General features: G+C 45.9%; 1 protein-coding gene across 4 annotated transcripts; it reads right to left on the bottom strand.

Annotated features, from left to right (window-relative positions):
• Window positions 1–4,912: 4,912 nt before the first annotated feature.
• Window positions 4,913–13,686, bottom strand: LOC114764458 (endothelial PAS domain-containing protein 1-like). Of its 4 annotated transcripts, XM_028954128.1 has the most exons (14): window positions 13,582–13,686; window positions 12,788–12,975; window positions 12,278–12,423; window positions 11,394–11,478; window positions 10,969–11,066; window positions 10,023–10,186; window positions 9,745–9,851; window positions 9,341–9,488; window positions 8,146–8,321; window positions 7,494–7,576; window positions 6,763–7,007; window positions 6,634–6,690; window positions 5,593–5,664; window positions 4,913–5,150 (listed from the first exon to the last, which is right to left on the bottom strand). In XM_028954128.1, the coding sequence occupies exons 1-14, from the start codon at window positions 13,605–13,607 to the stop codon at window positions 5,024–5,026; spliced, it is 1,722 nt and encodes a 573-aa protein (XP_028809961.1). In that variant the 5' UTR covers window positions 13,608–13,686; the 3' UTR covers window positions 4,913–5,023. The 4 variants fall into 4 exon arrangements, with proteins under 4 accessions (XP_028809961.1, XP_028809962.1, XP_028809963.1 ...); XM_028954129.1 differs by lacking the exon at window positions 4,913–5,150 and having other exon boundaries at window positions 5,611–5,664; window positions 6,788–7,007; XM_028954130.1 differs by lacking the exons at window positions 4,913–5,150; window positions 5,593–5,664 and having other exon boundaries at window positions 6,540–6,690; window positions 6,788–7,007.
• Window positions 13,687–13,866: the final 180 nt, after the last annotated feature.

Genomic DNA, 13,866 nt, shown 5'->3' with positions numbered 1-13,866 from the left:
GACAATGGTTTGCTTTTATTGGTCGTGGTCACTTTGGGGTTTTTTGGTGATGTTCTGGTTTCATTTTTTTTATGATACCTTGCTTTAAGAAAAAAACAACTATATAAATTTGTATGTTTTAATTTATTATGCTAGCCACTGAAATATCTGCATACATCCATATATGGTGCTGAAGGATCTACAATATCTTTCAGCTCACAGTCTTACATCTTACAGGACTTGCTACTGATACTACAACACACCTTCAGAGGTCTCGTGGAATTCATGCCTTGGACAAAAAAATGGGGACCTACTCTTACCGATGAATGTTCATGATGTTAGATCTGGAGGAGGCCAGGATGCAGATGAAGGCAGGAAAATTGGAGAAGTGAGTTGGTGGACTTGTTTCCAAGATGCATGAAGAATGGGAGATAAGTTCCACAAAAGTCAATTACTGATGTTAGAGTCATTACAACAGCACTGGAGCCCCCTGTTGGACCCATGCTGTCATTGCCATTGAGTTCTGTTGAGTTCTCCTTGGCCTTTTATTGAAGATTTTTATTTGTCACATGCATAGTTATAACAGTACAACACACAGTTAAATGCGTCCTGAATCCTGCAGGTCCTTCAGAGATGGAAGACATGACCTGCAGCAGCATTCCATCACACGGATCACCTTCTGTAATGTTCTGTGTCAGGATGCTCTCCATTGTCGTGGTTCCTTGTTCCTGGACCTTCACACAGTCATTGTTTCCTGTGTTACAGTGTTTTTCACCCATCATGCTTCACTGTCTCATTGCAAAAAATCATAATTATTCAGATAAAAAAGTTTCTTCATAGCTGCAGAAATTTCTGGACCTATTTTCTGGAACAGCTATGACAGCTGAGGAGCCGAAGAAGGAGCAAGACACCAGAGTTTGCCTGGAAACCATAATCATTTTCTTCTAGTGTTATTTAGTTTTTAAAAATAAGTGTCCTAGTCACATAAGTGTCACATACTGAACAAGTGTGTGGGGGACACAGGGGGAGTGTCCCTGTAACTTCTGATTGTAAGTTGCTCTGGAGACCAGGTGCTTCTGTCTTCAGACGACAACATAGATTCTACAGAAGCGGCCCCGTAATCTGGAGGTTGCAGGTTCGAATCCCGATCCGCCAAGGTGCCACTGTGGTCCCCTTGATGAAGGTCCCGTCCCCACACACTGCTCCCTGGGCGCCTGTCATGGTGCCCACTGCTCACCAAGGGTGATGGTTAAATACAGAGGACACGTTTCACCGTGACACCATGTGCTCTGCTGCTGTGTTTCACAATCACTTCACTTTCACATACAATCTATATAGCGCCACCCACTGATGGCAGGAAATTTTAGATTATCTCGCTTAGAGGCTTTTCGCCAGATTCTGGTTTTTAGGAGGTTTTAAGGAGGTTGTAATGTGAGGGTTTCCTAGTGGGTTAGACACTCGCCAGGTTCAAACCCCACTTACTACCGTCGTGTCCCTGAGCAGGACACTTAACCCTGAGTGTCTCCAGGGGGGGACTGTCCCTGTAACTACTGATTGTAAGTCGGATTAGGCCGTCTAGTAAATGCCGTAAATGTAAATGTTACGAAGTATATGAATATACTGTCATATTACAGGGCATAATTTCATTATGGGGCCACTCAGCATCACCATCTCATCAATGTTCATGCTAAGTTATATATTCATATAGTTTACAAAAGATAAGATAAGATAAGATAAGATAAGATGATCCTTTATTAGTGGGAAAATGACAGCAATCTGACATAAAATGGGCAATAAAACACAGTAAAATATCAGCATTAAGGATCTTCTGTCATTTCTGTCTGATTAAATGGCTCCCCTACTGGCGCAGCTCTGCTTGATGGAGGAAGCCGCGGGCTCCGCACGCCGTGGGCGGGGTGAGAGGTCAGAAGTTGAAGTTCCCACGAGAAAAGCTCAGTCGTGCGCCTCGCAGCGGAAGCTGCGGTTGCGGCTTTGCCTCAATCGGGGCCAGTGACCTACTGGCCTGGGATCAGTTTTTCACGCCTCTCGGCACACGTCGCGCCACTGGTCACATGACACTGTCAAGCGAATTTCCTGTCTGGTGCCAGGTGACCATGCTGACGCCACAAATGTCCCTCTAATACAACGTTGACTTATCGAAAAAGTCCCCGTGACAGTCAGGCCCCATGGCGAATCAGAACAGAAGCTGAGTTTTATTGCCTGGACAGGTTCTGGACAAGGTCGTCTGATAAATGCTGAAAATGTCCTCACCTTCGGGTGCTGAAACTTGGCCCCCATGATAAGACAACGTGTGGAGGTGTGGAAATAACTGGCTTGCGGTCTGTCCTGGAACATACATTTACGGTAGCAGGTCCGAGTTTCCCACGTCACGTGTCTGCTGGGTGGTATCAGGAGAGATGTCACCTTCTCGGCCAGACTCAGAGCATTGATCCCCAAGCTGATTGCTGAATTTCTTGCTCACATTTACATTTACATTAAATTACATTACATCTGTGCTCGTCTGGTTTGTAGATGTTTGTTTCACATGAGCTTGTCTTGAGATCAGTCTAGTCAGAATTCTGGGAAAGTCGGGGATTTCATTATCAGCCTGGAGGAACATCTGCAGGTAGATGTAGATTTCCAGCCTCTGTATGTCTGATTTCTCGCTCTGTGGGAATATGGATGGCTGAAGGTGGTGTGAACTGGGAAATTTATGAAAATGAAAGGCAATTTTTAAAAAATGAATATGCATGAACAGAGCAGAATAAATTCATGTGCTGCAGCATGTTTTCTTTTCATGCACAATTCCACAGTTGCGCAGCATGTGGGTTTGCAGCAGAGTCGTACAACTTGGTGGTGTGTTTGTGTGTGTGTGTGTGTGTGTGTGTGTGTTTGTGGGCAGGCTTCATCCAGTGAGACAAAGACAAAGTTTCTCACTAACCATTTGTCTGTTGCCATAGCTGCGGCAGGTTCATGGGATTTGGGGTTGAGAACAGAATGTTCTATTTAACGCTCCTTTTTATCGTGGGCTGGTTCCGTTTTTTTTTTTTACTCAGGATGTGGGATTCGGTACTTATCTCTCATCAGAGTTCATAAGCATTCTAATGAAGTGCAGTAATATTAGAACAAATAAATACACTATAAAATCTAATCAATACACTAATAATAATTACATCGTAAAAAAAGACATAAATATATTTGATATTAAAAGCATACTCAGGAAAGATTATTTGTGCAGTATAAAAATCTGTAATAAAAAAATTGTTATTGAAATAATTATGCCAAATGACTGTCATACACAGAAATAATGGATACATTTTTTTATTTTTGGTTATAAAACATTTGCATGTTAAAATGGCTCCAACAATGTAGACTTAAAGAACTAGAATGAAATCTTCAAATGAGGTTTAGACTCATGTTACAGCTGCTTGGCCATGACTGGGCAGGTCAGAAGGACCAAGTCACAGTATATTCACAAATAAATGTGCTTTAGAGAAGTGAAGAACAAAGATTTCATGGTGGTGCTGTTCTCAGGTCAGTTCTTTTGGGCTCATCAGGTCCAGTTTTGCCGCTCGTCTTTCTCTAAAGCTTCCAAATGATTCCTAAATCAAATGGTCAATCAATCAATTTTAATTTATATGGCACTTTCTTCCAATGTATAGAACAGTGCTCAAAGCCCCGAGTGAGCAAGAGGTAACACTGGCCAGGAAAAAGCTCCCTCTAACAGGAAGAAGACCTTGAGAGGAACGTAGACTCAGCAAGCGAACCCATCCTCCTCTAGTCAGCACTGGATTACAATAAAATAAATCCAAAAAATGACGGGACATGAAGGCTATTGCAGTCCACTTGTGTATAATGAATTAGCATAAAGTTTAAAGTTTACATTTACCAGACGCCCTTATCCAGAGCGACTTACAATCAGTAGTTACAGGGGACAGTCCCCCTTGAGTACCTGAGGGTTAAGTGTCTTGCTCAGGGACACAATGGTAGTAAGCGGGATTTGAACCTGGGACTTCTGGTTCATAAGCGAGTGTGTTACCACTAGGCTACTACCACCCATCCAGGTAGTGTGTTAGAGTCCCAGCAGGTGACAATCAGATAGGGTCAGCAGAGGGCCAAGTAGTTCAGCCCTGAAAATATTTTGAACGTGACAGTTAAATGACAAATCAGCATCACACCCAAATTCTTTACAGACGTACTAGGACCGGCTGAAGAACCAGCACGCTCCAATCTATATTCTGTCAATCCACATCCACAGATCACCAGGGAAACTACTGGTCATCCAGTCTCTGATGTCCTTCAGACAATTTTCTAGTTCAGGGAGGTGCTGAACTTCATCCGGCTTGACGGAGATGTACACTTGGGTGTCGTCTGCATATTACACTCTGGTTTTTGCAGAGTAATCACTGTCAATCAAGTCAAGTAGGTCAAGTATGTTTGACCTATAAAGCTCTAAAATGTCTCGCTCCACGTTACCAGAGTGGATGCGGGGTCACTCAAAGTACAGAAGGTCACAGCTGGGAGCAGATCCTTCTCCTATAAAGCTCCGCAGTTGTGGAACGGCTTGCCGGTCAGTGTTCGGAACTCAGACTCAGTCTCTGTGTTTAAATCTAAACTGAAAACACATCTAAATCCTGGTTCCTGGCAACTGCTAAACGAGGACTTAGCATGAAAGAAAAAACAGAGGGCCACCACAGCCACCACCACCATAACTCCTAAAGCTTCAGGGATCTTCAAATGGACCAGTAGCATCATAATGGACACATAACATACACCATGACACTCGACTACACCATGGACTTCTCCACCTGTACAACTGGACAAACCATCACCAGCCCTGCCCTGACACCTTTTGCAGGCTCACTCTACCCTGGAAGGGGGTCTCTGTATCACTCCTTCCCAACGTTTCTTCCCGCCTTTTTTCTCTCTCCTTGAGTTTTTTTTGTGTGGAGTTTTTCCTTGTGTGCAGAAGGGTCAAATGTGAATGTGTCAACCGTTGGGCCTGTCAAAGCCCATTGAGTCGTTCTGGATGTGATTATGGGCTTTATAAGGTTTGTAGGTTGTAGGTAGTAGCTCCTTCAGGCAAAGAAATCAAGTGATGGTGCTTATTACAGTTGTTGGCTCTTGGAGATTGTTCTTGTTTTCTTCTAGCAGATGACAGATGAGCAGCTCTGGCAAAAAGATAAGTATAAGTAAAAGGAAAAAGATATGAAATAAAGATAAGTAAAAGGAATTAGAGAAAAGAAACATTCTACAGTTAGAAAAAAGATGGAAGAAGAATCCATAATTTACAAGTGGATGCGTGAACCTGAGCTCCATATTCTCCATTTTAAATAATTCCATAATGGATGACCTGCATATCCAGTGTGAAAACGTTTAAAAGGAGTGTGGTCATCACTGTTCTGAATTAGAAGCTGGGCCACACCCCAGTGTTTAACCCACTTGCTGACTGGACAGAGTGCAGTAGTGAGTGTAATGGGACGCCTGTCCTGAACTGCAGCAGGCCGCCGTCTCCAACCGGAGACAATGATGTCTGGAAGAACCAAAAAAAAAAAAAAACAGAAATGCAGAGTGAAAGCAGGAGATCAGTGGGGATTTTTAAAAAATGAACACCTGAAACTTTGCTCATGGCGAGGCACTTCCTGTCTGAGAACACGCAGCCTTCCTTCGAACCTCGAGTCTGCACTGTTCACAGAAATACATGTTACAGGTTCAGAAAGTGAAAATTCAGACCGTCTCATCCATCCAATGTAATAATATCATATAGTAAAATACAAGGTGTAGAGTAGCCAAAAGTACAAATAGTACAAGTAAATAGTCATCCAAAAAATTACTGCAAAAGTATAAGTACTGAGTAACTGTTGCATCATTATATCTCATTTATGTTTTTAGAAATTATGTATTCAGACAGCAAACTATAAGTATTGTAATTCGGGGTAAATTTTAATAATCATCATCATCATAAAAATAATCATTATAACATATACATGTACGGTTTGTAGTAATGAATGGACTAAATCTGAGCAAACAAACTATCATATATACACTAATTATATGTGTTAGCATTGATATAATAAATAAATATACAGAAAATGTATACTGGTCTACCACTTTAGCTTAAGGCGCCATTTAACAAAATGTTTCCAAATGCAAAAAGTGTGGCTATGAAAGACTGGGATTCTGTATTCTTCCTGTAACCTTTGGTTCTAGCTCAGCATTGTACTGTCATGATCTGTCCAGAAGGGGTTACTCCGGGACTGTGATCCGGACCGGAGTTGGTCCTGTGTAATGTTTCCTGATGTGTTCACCTGTGTAAGAGTGTATAAAGCTGCCCTGTTCGTGTCTGTTCACCGTCGGATCGTTGTTACTGGACGTCTCCCCGGTCCTGTTCATCATGTATTAAACCCCTGTTTCGTGACGTTGCGTGTATGTGTCCTTATTCATTTTCACGTCCAGCCATCGTTCAAGATCAACTGCCTCGCCGTGTCAAACCAGCGTGACACTTATAAGGGACAGTCTACAAACTACTGCAGGCTGTTCAAGATGTGGACAGTTGGAAACTCATCTAATTTTCCTGTTGAGTCGGTCCTGGCCTTCCATAAATTTAATCCAACCAGAGTAATAATGCACACTGAAGAGATATTTGTTCTGCACCTGAGGGCTGAGCGTGAGAGGACCGGCCAGTCAGAGATCATAGAGTCCTCACAAGGCCTGCAACGCACACATACACACTCTGCTCACAAAATACACACCAAACGTCAACTCATCCCTCATAAACCGTACAATGTGATTGGACGCAGGATGCTACCAGTGCAGTGAGCTCGGTTCTGGTTTTCTTCTGGGTATGGAGCAGAGGGCTCAGGCAGCCCCAAAAGTTGCTGATTGGATGCTGGTCCGCTGAACATCTCTCGGCCAGACTGGGAGTCCGGTTTTGGACCCAGTGGCTCGAAGAGGCCAGCCATGCTGCTGAAGCTCCTCATCCTCCTCATCCGGGGATGTAGGGAGCCAAGGTCTCCAGGTCCACACTCCTGTCGTTATACACATACATTCACATCATGCCACAAACGATTATTTTCATAGTCAACTAGTCACCAATTATTTCAGTTTTTTATGATAATTGCAGCTTGTAGCAACAGTTTACAGTCCACATATTACCTGGATCCATGAACTCCTGCGTTATTATTGTAGCTTCGTTTGTGCTGAAAGCAAAAATACGAAACACTTTGGAACTATGGGGCGTGGTGGCCTAGTGGATAAGGAAGCGGCCCCGTAATCAGAAGGTTGCCGGTTCGAATCCCGATCCGCCAAGGTTCCACTGAGGTGCCACTGAGCAAAGCACCGTCCCCACACACACTGTCCCTTGGGCGCCTGTCATGGTGTCCACTGCTCACTCAGGGTGATGGGTTAAATGCAGAGGACAAATTTCACTGTGTGCACCGTGTGCTGTGCTTTACTTTACTTTAAGGAATGCACATAAGTTAACTTGGTTAAATTAAATTAACTAGTCGACTTACGATCAAGCAGCTGTCCTGGCTGAGCGTGGCACTGGACGTGTCACAAGGCAGGACGGAGTCGGCTGTGAAACGCTGAGATTGTCCTAGAGAGAAGAATTGCACAGTTTAGTACAAAGCAGGACAACTGAACAGCCAGGACAGCTAAATGTCTTCAAGGGGACGCCAGTGTAGAGGTTTACACAGTTCACGCACAAAACGTCTAATAAGCGTCCAGAACAGCGGCAGAAATGGAGATCAGAGGAGCGTCACCCGGAACGTGAGTAGCAACCCACCACTTTTTATGCCCCAGCAGATGTCAAGTCCCTGAACAGTAAAACAGAGCAATGTCCACAACGCACAGCCTTTCATCTGCCGTTTTTATTCACTCTTCTTGACGCGGGAGCCAGCAGAGCAGCCAATCAAGCGTTTGTAAAGCATTCAAATAAAAAAAAGACAGTGTTCCCATAATCCACCCTGATGCAGGTATATAGAACATTGTGGACATTAAAGGTGTGTGTGGGTTCAGGGGTAGAGGCGGAGTTAGTTGGGGCGCGGTGCTCAGGCATGCAGGACAGCTGTGCTCAGGTGAGGGTGGCCAGTGAGCAGAGGAATGGGCGTGGCCGCTGGTGCTGGTGGGGGAGGGGCATGGGGTGAGGCCGGTGGCTCTGCTGACCAAAATCCAGGGGAACGAAGGCGTCTCCGGCGGTGGGCGCCAACTGCGCCAGCTCCTCCGGCTCCGCCTTCATCCTGGCGAAGAAGAGGGACTCAGCCATGTCCACGGGGTAACGGGGCCTGAAGACGGCTTCCATCTGGGCCAGAGAGAACAGCACCGTCCTTTCCTCAACGTTGCTGCGACAGAGACGAGACAGACAGATTCTGGAACCTTCCCAACTGTACCTGCACTTGTCTAGTCTAGCCAAGTTTCAGGCGACTAAAAGTCTAGTTTGTTTACTTTTTGTCAGAATTATTATATTTCATATACAATATTATTCTATTTTAGTCTATTTTATTGTATTTTCTAGTAATGCAATTCTATTTAACCCAGTCAATATTCTTATTCAATATTCTTTTAGTCAAACTCATAATTAAAACAAGGTTATCTATTATTATTTTATTGATCCTCGACATCCACTCCAGTTTTCATTCGGTTTTCTTTTCCACTTCATTGTAAAGAAAGTGTCTTTTTCTCCCAGACATCTGGTGACCCACAGAAAGGATCCTGAAATATAATTAATGCTGCAAATGCATATTGAGGAAGTGACGTCATCTGTGTTACCGGATGTGAGACACAGAAAACTGAAATATTGCATAATAATAATAACAACGTGAAAGAAAACGAGAGGAAATGACGTCTTCTCTCTTCTTCTTCATCAATTTTAGTCTAGTTTTTATTTTGTAAAATTTGTCTCGTCTTTAGTCGTCAACACTAGTACATGATATATTTTGATACATCGTCACTGTTGCGTCCCGTGGTCATGTGATGTGTTTCCTTTTTGTAGGAGGGGCCTGCAATTTACGGAACTCCTCCCATACCTGACCCCTGACCCCATACCTGACTCCCGTCGGGGCGAGGCCGTTAAAGATGGCGTGGGTCTGCAGCGACGAGAGAGGGAAAAGGAAGAAGGGGGAAACCCGCTGCTTTTTCGTGGCCTGACTGTAGTTTTGTTTCAAGGCTTAATTTGTACTGTTTCGGCTTATTAAAATGACCGTTTCTGATTGTTCACGTTCCTGTCCGGGACGTAACAGTCACATGACCTGCATTTACGCCTCGTCTCCTTTCTGTCACGTCACTACGGTTTCTTTAGGGAAGTATTCCGTTGTGAATTCCGTAGTGTTCGGCACCAGGCCGGATTTGTACGTGGTCGTACCTCAGGACTTGGTTGATGCAGATGATGCCCTGTGGCTGCGAGGAACGCGTGGCGAAGATGACGGTGCCCTGTGTCTTCACCCACACGTAGCCGCCGCGCTTGGCCAACATCCGATACAGCGGACTCTCCACCTGTCCTTTACTGCACACTGGGCGGAGAAGGAAGATCAGGCCACAGAGTTCTACAAGAACCCGCTTCGTACGCTGGAATCGGGTCCAGGACCACAACTGAACAGGAACCTGACGGGCCAGATCAACCGATCATGGATAACTAAGGAACATCAGCGTTGGGAGATTAAAATGGTTACGTGTTGCCAGTTCAGACAGGAAGAACCCCGACGGGTGTTGTTACCAGCTAGGATACGAGTGTACGGGTGTGGCATGAGACTGCGTGTGTGTTCTTACTTGTGTGGTGACTCTTTATCATGCTACTGGTGTCCAGCGCGTGGTAAAGTTCGTAAGCTGAGCGCCCATGGAGGTCTTCTGGTTGATAGCCAATCAGGTCCCTCACACTAAGGAAAGGGACAACATCATCCAATCACGCGCAAATGACACAAATGACATCCTAAAATGACACAAACTCACCTGTGTGGCACTGCAGTCACCCTGAACAACATTCATGGCCGTCCTACACACACACACACACTGACGCACAAACACACCAACAAGCAACGAAACCACACCTGTCCTCGCAGTACACAAACTTCATGTCCATGCCGTGCTTGCTGATGAAGGCGTGTCCAGGAGGGTGTGGGTGGGGCTGAGGGAGGGGTTCGCACAACAGCACCGCCCACGGGAGGGTGGGGCATGAGCTGCACACCTTCAGCCGACCCCTGCAGTGCAGCACCTGCCAGTCATACGCGAGCGTTTTAAATATCCGTTCCACCTGTGTGTGTGTGGGTGTGTGTGTGTGTATGCGTGTGTGTATGTGTGTGTGTGTGCATGCGTGTGTGTATGTGTGTTTGTGTGTGTGTATGTATGTGTGTGTGTATATGAGTGTATGTGTGTGCGTGTGTGTGTATGCGTGTGTGTTTGTGTGTATGCGTGTGTGTGTGTATATGAGTGTATGTGTGTGCGTGTGTGTGTATGCGTGTGTATTTGCGTGTGCGTGTGTGTGTATGCGTGTGTGTGTGTGTATGTGTGTGTGTGTGTGTGTGTGTATATGAGTGTATGTGTGTGTGTGTGTATGCGTGTGTGTATGTGTGTTTGTGTGTGTGTATGTGTGTGCATATGTGTGTATGCGTGTGTGTATGTGTGTGTGTGTGTGTATATGAGTGTATGTGTGTACGTGTGTGTGTATGTGTGTGTGTGTGTATATGAGTGTATGTGTGTGCATATGTGTGTATGCGTGTGTGTTTGTGTGTGTGTGTGTGTGTGTATGTGTGTGCATATGTGTGTATGCGTGTGTGTATGTGTGTTTGTGTGTGTATATGAGTGTGTGTGTATGCGTGTGTGTGTATGTGTGTGTGTATGTGTGTGCATATGTGTGTATGCGTGTGTGTATGTGTGTTTGTGTGTGTATATGAGTGTATGTGTGTGCGTGTGTGTGTATGCGTGTGTGTGTGTATGTGAGTGTATGTGTGTAATTTTTTGTGTATGTGTGTGTGTATGCGTGTGTGTGTGTGTTACCTTCCAGCTGGCTGATTTCAGGTTGACTGTACGTCCTTTGTTTGTAACCGTACTCTTCATCCGCATGAAGAAGTTTCTCTCTGACCGGGTCTGGACGCCTGAGAGAAAGAAATCTGTGTTTTATATCAGAAACAACTGGTGAAAACCGCAGTATTACCCGAATTACCACCAAACCAGGCTGTCAATCACCCCGTCACACATGCATCGCCATTCATTCTGAAGACCAACCAGGGTGTCTAAAACAGAGATGTTTTTATAACCGGATTCAATGTATAATTTTTATATAAAGACTAAAACAAACCTGCAATTGTTGCACTATATAATGCATACTGTGCAATTACAAAAACAATCCCCTATTAATATTTTTTATAAATCTCTTATCAGTCTGGGATTATTTGCTTATAGGATGGAGTCCACACTCTCACCTGCTTTGACGCTGAGCATCTCTCGGATCTCCTCATGGTCACATGGGTGTGTGAAGTCGAAGATGCTGTGACCCATCAGCTCCACCTGTAAGAATGAATGAAGTCGCCGTACAGACCATAACAGCGACCAAAAGTGCTCCAGGACATCTACAGACCGGCCTGTCCATCACCATAACCACTGAAGAGTCTGTCCTCCTTGGACTCTATCCCCCCAGAATCTTGCACAAATATTTTACTTTGTACTTTCACTTGACTCATTTGCACACCCTCACCCTACACATATTTTGTGTTAAAAACATAAAAAAAATGTAATATTTGGTTATGTTTGCAATATTTTCATATTGGTTCACTGTATACTTGCAATTTTTGCTATACTGTGGTCTATATCAGTTGCTAAAGCATTTCACTGCATATCATACCGTGTATGACTGTGTATGTGGACATTTTTTGAACCGTGTCGGACTATTTGAAATCAACCCTGCTCTGACCCTATTGGACTGTTTTCTTGGACCAACCCCGCAGACCCTCACTCCACCCTGGAAGGAGTCCCTCTCCCACTCACTCCTTCAGAAGAAAGAGTCAAGGTGTGCTGGGTGTCAACTGTAGGGCTTGTCAAAGTGAAAGTGATTGTCATGGTGAGACACAGCAGCACAGCACACGGTGACAGTGTGAAACGTGTCCTCTGTATTTAGCCGTCACCCTTGGTGAGCAGCGTGTGGGGACGGTACCTTCATCAAGGGGTCCTCAGTGGATTCGAACCCACAACCTTACGATTACAACCTTCCCGTATTGACAGGAGGGTTTAAATCGTCCAGAATGAGGAAGTGGGCGGAGTTATTGTGTTCATTCTGGGTGTCCGTGTTGGTAGGTAGTTCCTGCTCTACCTGTGTGAGCCCCATGAAGCCGCTGATGTTGTCTGACAGGTAGATCATGGCTCCAGCTGAGGTTATAATGGCAACAAACCCTTCCAGGGATGGGAGGTAGAGATCCTCCATCAGCCGGTCGTCCTTCTTCAGCCTGGCGCCGCCCCCTGTGAGACGCGAGAAGGGACATTACGGTACAGCACCGGAGAACCGTAACGTGTGGGCCGGATGTCTGTTTCCTCTCTGATAAGATGCCGGGGCCACGCCCCGCCCCGCCCCGCCCACAGCCCGACTCCGACATCCAATCAGGAGCGGCTCACTGATGCACCGCCTGTCCGCCGCCGAGTGATCAAACCATCACCATCACGCTGTCAGACGGCGTCACTTCTAGAAATCACATATCGAATTCTCATAATAATTATTTACATAGCAAGTAATATCTAGTATTATTAGAACTGATATCAGTACGAGTTGCTTTTTAGTGCGTTTATCGCATTATTAAGTGTGGCGAAGTCGTGCCCGTGCGCACACCTGAGAGGAGTCTGCGAGTGCGCAGCAGGCTGAGGGACAGTCTCATGATGGACGCCTTGTCCAGGTGGACGCTGACGCCGCCGGGGACGGGCAGCTGCTGGGCCAGCTCCTGGAACACCTCCGTCTCCCTGCTGCGCCGGAAGCGGGCCGCGTCCCGGGATCTCTCCTTCCGCCGCTCAGAGGGGTGCCTGGGGGTCAGGGGTCAGCAGGAGAGGCACGTGAGGTTTGTGGCCTGTCACTCATCTGACCTCATTTTTTAACGCATGGATTTTTATTCAGCAAATGAATGAAGTTCTTTTAAGGGGGCAGCATAACGACGAGGAACTGTGAGCTCGAACTTCATGATGGTGCCAGAATCTGCGTCTTTTCTGTCCCTGTCTGATCTTTGGCTCTCGGAGGATGGAAGACGTTACATGAAGTCAGCCTGCGTTGTATTGAGCTTTTGCGACTTTTGGACCCCTGTCCTGATGTTCTCGGGGACACGGTGGAGTAAGACGAGCATGAAGTTCCAGTCTAATCATGCAGGACCGCACAAACCTTCCAGGGACCAGGCAATTCTTACAGTTACATTCACAAAATAGATGCACAATTCCATCAGTTATTACTGCTTCAAGGCTGCAGTGATGAATGAAATCAGAATAAATGTAAAAATCTGACTCTGGAAATATAAGCAGCCCGCGGTTCCCAGGAACGAAGATAAGTTCCATTATACAGATACTGAGATATCAGGACAGATATGATGATGATGATGATATTTTTTATACAATTTACTCGCCGGATGATCATTTTCTCACCTCCGTTTCTCCTTCTCCGCCGTCATTTTATTCCGCTGCAGGGATCAATTCTCTCAGCTTGTGTCTGCGGGGTCTCCGTTAGTGTCGGTGGGACGGAGGTCCGCACGCGCACTGCCACGCCCTCCCCGCGACCAGCCACGCCCTCTCCGTGACGTCCGCCCGCCCCGCCACGCCCTCTCCGTGACGTCCGTCCGCCCTGTCACGCCCTCCCCGCGACCAGCCACGCCCTCTCCGTGACGTCCGCCCGCCACGCCCTCTCCGTGACGTCCGCCCGCCCCGCCCTCT

Source organism: Denticeps clupeoides, chromosome 15, assembly GCF_900700375.1.
Source record: "Denticeps clupeoides chromosome 15, fDenClu1.1, whole genome shotgun sequence".
NCBI classification, from domain to species: Eukaryota; Metazoa; Chordata; class Actinopteri; order Clupeiformes; family Denticipitidae; genus Denticeps; species Denticeps clupeoides.
This window is presented reverse-complemented; position numbering and strand designations above follow the sequence as displayed.

What these genes read in the sequence shown, in the direction of transcription:
- LOC114764458 (XM_028954128.1), bottom strand. Translation starts at nt 13,607, where the DNA reads ATGACGGCGGAGAAGGAGAAACGGAG. An exon ending in TGAAATCAGCCAGCTGGAAG is followed by an intron (nt 10,187 to 10,968) that starts GTAACACACACA and finishes TATGACTGGCAG; the next exon opens with GTGCTGCACTGCAGGGGTCG. An exon ending in ATCCTGCGTCCAATCACATT is followed by an intron (nt 6,691 to 6,762) that starts GTACGGTTTATG and finishes TGTGCGTTGCAG; the next exon opens with GCCTTGTGAGGACTCTATGA.